The following is a 6,797-nucleotide window of genomic DNA, read 5'->3' as shown; positions in this document are numbered from 1 at the left end:
TCTCTCTCCTCTCTCTCTTCTCTCTCTCTCTCTCTGCTCTCTCTCTCTCTCTCTCTCCCTCTCTTCTCTTCTCTGCTCTGCCCTCTCTCTCTGCCTCTGCCCTTCTCTCTCTGCCTCTGCCCTTCTCTCTCTGCCTCTGCCTCTCTCCCTATTTATGTCTATCTCTCTCCCTTTTCTCTTTTCTCTCTCTTTTTCTATCTGACTACCGTTGCTGAAGACAGCGAAGCGGAGGAAGACAAGTATCTCTCTCCCTCTATGGGGTTCCAGCCAATAGGATATCCTTTAGCCAGGAGCATGACACAGCTCTGCAGCACAAGCCGCCAGGTGAGTTACCACCTGAATACAGAAACCCTTGGTGAGTCCTTCAGCACTCTACTACACAGTCCATGTGCAATCATCACTCAAGTCAGTCATGCCAGAATCAGGGACTAAGTGACACCTGTATATGTGTATTATATAATGTGCAGGTGAAGTCGAGGGATTGTATTATATAATGGGCAGGTGAAGTCGACAGATGTGTTACATATAATGGACAGGTGAGGTTGAGGGATGTGTATAATAATGGGCAGGTGAAGTCGACCGAGGTGTATTATATAATGGGCAGGTGAAGTCGACAGATGTGTATTATATAATGGGCAGGTGAAGTCGAGGGATGTGTATTATATAATGGACAGGTGAAGTCGACAGATGTGTATCATATAATGGACAGGTGAGGTTGAGGATGTGTATTATATAATGGGCGTGAGAGTCACAGATGTGTATTATAATTGTGGCAGGTGAAGTCGACAGATGTGTATTATATAATGGGCAAGTGAAGATTGAAGGATGTGTATTATATAATGGACAGGTGAGGTTGAGGGATGTGTATTATATAATGGGCAGGTGAAGTCGACAGATGTATTTATATAATGGGCAGGTGAAGTCGAGGGATGTGTATTATATAATGGACAGGTGAAGTCGAGGGATGTGTATTATATAATGGGCAGGTGAAGTCGACAGATGTGTATTATATAAGGCGTAGTCAGGATGTGATTATATAATGGACAGTGAATCGAGGGATGTGTATTATATAATGGACAGGTGAAGTCGAGCAGATGTGTATTATATATATGGCAGGTGAAGTCGAGGGATGTGTATTATATAATGGACAGGTGAAGTCGAGGGATATGTATTATATAATGGACAGGTGAGGTTAGGGATTGTTATTATATAATGGACAGGTGAGTCGACAGAGTGTATTATATAATGGACAGTGAGGTCGAGGGATGTGTATTATATAATGGACAGGTGAACGAGGGATGTGTATTATATAATGGACAGGTGATGTCGAGGATGTGTATTATATAATGGACAGGTGAAGTCGAGGATGTGTATTATATAATGTGCAGAGTGACAGACATGTGTCCCACCTTCTCTAGGTCCGGCTCTCCAGAGCGAGGGCCAGGCTGTTGTTGTCCATCACTGAAGACGCTGCTACATCCAGCGGGGTAGAACCCCTCATGTGGGAGGCTGAGGAGACAATGGAAGAAAACTAAAACATTTCATTTCCTGCTCTTTGTCTTGAGAAAGGCCACTCGGCAGAAACGTCAACTGTCATGTTCACATTGTGGACATGGAATAAACGATACAAGAGCACTTTATTTTTGACACCCACTAAATCTCTCAATTGCAATTAGAGGCAAGGGAGAGACAGACAAGGAACAGACACACGCACATTCCTTGTCTACCAGCAGGGGGCAGTGTCGCTGCATCTCTTAAACTGCATACCATTTACACCATTACATCAAATCCTGCATTCACTCCTACTTCCAACCTCCCAGCCAGCCATTGATTTGGTTACTTCCCATTAGTGCTGGGAGTCTGTCTGTCGGGGCCAGTGTATAGTTATGGGATAAATAAGATGTGAGGAACTTTTTTTTTGCGACACATTTAGTACAGTCAGCATGTAATATTAATGCTTTGAAACCGTTGCTGCCAAAAGGGCAGTGCATTAATTACAACGATTTGATTCGAAACACAAACATGGAGATGATTTGAATGATGTGCCCATTAATGCTGTTATCTTGAAAAGCCTTTCAGGGGAGGTGTCAGCTGTTCATGTCAGCGGCTATTCGTATATTAATTGTCCTCAGCATATCAGCGCTATAAATAATTTTAAATCAATTTGAAACGCTTTAGCATCAATTACAACCATTTGCTTCGAAGCCCATACGGAACAGTATATGAGGGTGATTTGTAAAGAGGAACAGTATATAGGGTGATTTTTAAAGAGAACAGTTATGAGGGTGATTTGTAAAGAGAACAGTATATTGAGGGTGTATTTGTAAAAGAACAGTAATATGAGGTGATTTGTTGTGCCCATTACGTGCTATGATCTTGAGAATGAGACATTCTCTCATCACTCACAGTAAGGTTTTCACTTCATCAGCAAGCTATCCTCACAGTCCAACCCTAGTGAGCATCACTCCATGCACTGCATCCCTAAATAACCCCATCACCCTGTCCTCTCCTATCCCTCTCTCTTTCATTCCAGATCTCCTCTTTCCATCTCTCCCTTTCTGGATTGCTCTCTCAATATGCTACCTTTTCCCATCTCTCTCCCACCTTCCCTTCTCCATCACTCTCTCTTTGACACTTAATCTCTCTGTCCTCTACCTGTTTGTCAGTCTCCTCTATTGAAGAGGACAGCGGAGTCCTCTAGTAAAGGACAGCTGAGATCCCCTAGTAAAGGGACAGCTGATTCCTCTAGTGAGGGGACAGCTAGTCTCTAGTAAGGGAAGCTGATCCTCTAGTAAAAGGGGACAGCTGAGTCCTCTAGTAAAGGGACAGCTGAGTCTCTAGTAAGGGACAGCTGAGTCCTCTAGTAAGGACAGTGATCTCTAGTGAAGGAGACAGCTGAGTCCTCTAGTGAAGAGCAGCTGGTCCTCTAGTGAAGGAGACGCTGGTCTCTAGTGAAGGAGACAGCTGAGTCCTCTAGTGAAGGAGACAGCTGAGTCCTCTAGTGAAGGAGACAGCTGAGTCCTCTAGTGAAGAGACAGCTGAGTCCTTAGTGAAGGGTACAGCTGAGTCCCTAGTAAAGGGACAGCTAGAGTCCTCTAGAGACTCCCTCCCCCTCCCCTCCTCTCTGAGCACCTTCCCCTCTCTCCTGTTACCCACCAGTCCGACAGAGCTGTTCTCCAGTAGGTAGCTGAGGTTGTCAAACATGGCCTTCTGGTTCTGTCGGCTGATACGACAAAAGTAACACAGGAACCGACAGCAGCTGGCAACCATCTTGGGGAATGCTATCTCCTAAAAAGAGAGAGGGAAACATAACTTTTAACCATATATTATAATGAAAAAACTATAAACACAACATGTAAAGTGTTGGTCCCATGTTTCATGAGCTAAAATAAAAGCTCCCAGAAATGTTCCATACCTTTGACAACCTTATTTCTCTACGATTTTGTGCACAAATTTGTTTATGTCCCTGTTAGTGAGAATTTCCAATAATCCATCCACCTGACAGGTGTGGCATATCAAGAAGCTGATTAAACAACATGATCATCACACATGTGCACCTTGTGCTGGGTCAATAAAAGGCCACTTAAATGTGCTGTTTTGTCACACAACACAATGTCACAGATCTTTCAAGTTTTGAAGGAACGTGCAACTTGCATGCTGACTGCAGAAATGTCCACCAGAGCTGTTGGCAGAGAAATAATGTTTATTTAATCTGCCTCCAACGTCATTTTAGAGAATTTGGCAGTTGGTCCCCCCGGTCTCACCACAACCACATGTTACCACGCCAGCCAGGACCTCCATATCTTGCTTCTTCACCTGTAGGATCGTTGGACCAGCCACACGGACAGCTGACGAAACTGGGGAGTATTTCTGTCGTGAATAAACCTTTTGTGGCGAAAAACACATTCTGATTGTCTGGGCCTGGCTCCCCATTGTGGGCATATGCCTCCCAGGCCCCCGTGGCTGTGCCCCTGCCCAGTCATGTGAATCCATAGATTAGGGCATAATGACTTTACAGTGCATTTCAATTGACTCATTTCCTTTATGACTGTAATTCAGTATTATCATTGAAATTGTTGCATGTTCGTTTAAAAATTTTGTTCAGTATAGAATTACATATTAGTCTATTGTTATGACAGAAAAAAAATATATTGTTTCTCTTATCTTAACCCCCCCCCCAGAAAACTAGGGCCAAGTAATTTTATTTAATTTAAACTTTAATAAATCTGAAGGTAACTTGTTAATGGGAGATATGTCCCAGAGAGTAACAAGATCTAGACGGTGTCTGTTTGAGATTGAGATCACAAGTTAGAAAGGAGCTCATGTCATGTTGTTGAACCAACATCGTTGAAAACAGCCCCCCCCCCCCAGCTCAAAGGACCGTTGACACATTACAACACAGTCCTTCACAACAAACTGTAAATCTGACATATGCTTAAACCTGCTTACAAGCAATGACTTTGTGGTCCGTATGGGCACTGAATACACACACAAAGGCACACACACCACACACACACACAGGCACACACACACACACACACCACAAAACGCACCACACACACACACACACTGACATACACTACAACACATGCACAAACACACTGTAAACGACCTGGACAGATCAAGTATCGGCCAACAGTGCAGGAATTCATGTTACTGGTCCTGACTAATAGATTGCCAACCAGATATGACGGCTTGCGGTCGGTCTGTTTGTCTGTCACCTCAGGCTGTCTGGGAAGCATGGCGTGGTTCAGCTCATGCTTGGCTGTTGGCACAGACAGTGGTATTAAATCATACCCCAGTCTTACAGCACATCCCAAAAAGGACTGGCATGAGAGTCCCTGCTCCTCTACCCTCACATCACATCCAGCCTGTACCCCCTCCACCGTTCCTGGAATACCCTCCAGCTACAGACCTGTACCCCTCCAACCGTCTCCGGACATACCCCTCCAGCTACCAGACTGTACCCTCCAACCGTCTCCGGACATACCCCTCCAGCTACCAGACCTGTACCCCCCAACCGTCTCCTGGACATACCCCGCAGCTACCAGACCTGTACCCCCTCAACCCTCTCCTGGACATACCCTCCAGTACCCAACCTGTACCCCTCCAACCGTCTCCTGACATACCCTCCAGCACCCCTCCACCTACCCTTACCCCTATCATGTCCTGCCCAATCCCCTGTATCTCCTTACTCTCACTTCTGGGTAGTGAGTGGTTGATCTGGGTAGGATCCTATATGTGCTGATGGCTAGGACTACCTCATAACATATGAACTGGGATCTGGGACATGGGATTCATGTTGCAGATAAACCTGACAGTACAAGTGCCTGTATGGCTGTACATCACAGCTATTTTGATCTCCTTGGGATCTCCGGATCTTCCAGACAAACAATAGTCCTACACTTAGAAAAAAATTATATAAAATAACCTTATCTTGCACTGTGGCATGGTATGGCAGCTATTAATCAATTCATTAATAGATAATAGATTAATAGCCTTCAGTAGAAAGGTTACTCCTACTTTAAAGGCAGGAAGTGTTAGCTGTGTACTTGACCAGCATTCCACATTTACCCCACCTAGATTTGAACAGCGAAAAATATATATGTTTTATATGTAAAACAAGCATTTTCTAAACTTTTTATTCAAAAACGGGTAAACCGGACATTTTCACTTCCCGACTGTTCCGTTTTCATTCGGAAAACAAAGGATCAAAATGTTCACGGACCGTAATCTTAGGTGCCCGTTTCTCAGGCTGATACAGAGAGACTCATCCATGCTTTATTTACAAGCAGGCTTGACTACTGTAATACTCTCCTGTCTGGTCTACCCAAGAAAGCCATTGGTCAACTCCAAATCATAGAGAACGCTACAGCTCGGGCACTGACCAAGACCAGACAGAGAGAACACATTACATCAGTTTTAAAGTCTCTGCACTGGCTGTCTGTGAGTTTTAGAATTAGTTTTAAGATTATTCTATTGGTTTTTAAATCACTCCACGATTGTGCACCCCAATACATATCAGACATGCTTTTAAGTTATGTACCCAGTAGGTCCCTCAGGTCCACTGGCCTTTTAACTTTCCCAAAGCCTAGGACCAAGAGGCATGGAGAGACAGCCTTTAGTTACTATGCCCCCAGCCTCTGGAATAGCCTGCCAGAGAACCTGAGGGCGACCAAGAGGCATGGAGAGACAGCCTTTAGTTACTATGCCCCCTGCCTCTGGAATAGCCTGCCAGAGAACCTGAGGGGGACCAAGAGGCATGGAGAGACAGCCTTTAGTTACTATGCCCCCAGCCTCTGGAATAGCCTGCCAGAGAACCTGAGGGGGACGAAACTGTGGACATTTCCAAACAGATCTTAAAACACACCTTTGTAGCTTTGCTTTTCCTCAGGGTTATTTTACTTTTTTTGTCTTTTAGTTTTAAATTGTTATTCTTTAGTTTTTTCATCTTATGTTTCTTGTGTAGTAAATATTTTTGTTTTTATTTTCATTGTTTATTTATTTATTTTATTTCTGTAAAGCACATTGTGTTGCATTCGTGTCTGAAATGTGCTATTTAAATCAAGCTTGATTTGATGAGAAAGGATTTAAACATTTTGATTCAACTCATGAATTATATTGAATGTATCTATGTTCCCCCTTTATATCTTAATGTATTCACATAAGTCCAGTACTTTAACTAGACGAGGAGAGAATATATCTTTAGACTATTGAGGTACAGTACCTGTGACTTGTCTCTTTAGACTATTGAGGTACAGTACCTGTGACTTGTCTCTTTAGACTATTGAGGTACA

General features: G+C 43.7%; 1 protein-coding gene across 1 annotated transcript in view; it reads right to left on the bottom strand.

Moving 5' to 3' along the window:
- The window catches only part of LOC112078126 (ryanodine receptor 3-like), a gene marked incomplete at its 5' end in the record, with an annotated part of 14,976 nt that overhangs the window by 1,798 nt on the left and 6,381 nt on the right, over positions 1 to 6,797 (bottom strand). Inside the window, 2 exons of the mRNA XM_070441954.1 lie at positions 1,410 to 1,509; positions 3,153 to 3,288. Of these exons, the coding sequence (XP_070298055.1) occupies positions 1,415 to 1,509; positions 3,153 to 3,288 (231 nt within the window). The remainder of the gene's footprint in view (positions 1 to 1,409; positions 1,510 to 3,152; positions 3,289 to 6,797) is intronic.

Source organism: Salvelinus sp. IW2-2015, unplaced genomic scaffold (genome assembly GCF_002910315.2).
Source record: "Salvelinus sp. IW2-2015 unplaced genomic scaffold, ASM291031v2 Un_scaffold5283, whole genome shotgun sequence".
Taxonomy (NCBI): domain Eukaryota; kingdom Metazoa; phylum Chordata; class Actinopteri; order Salmoniformes; family Salmonidae; genus Salvelinus; species Salvelinus sp. IW2-2015.
This window is presented reverse-complemented; position numbering and strand designations above follow the sequence as displayed.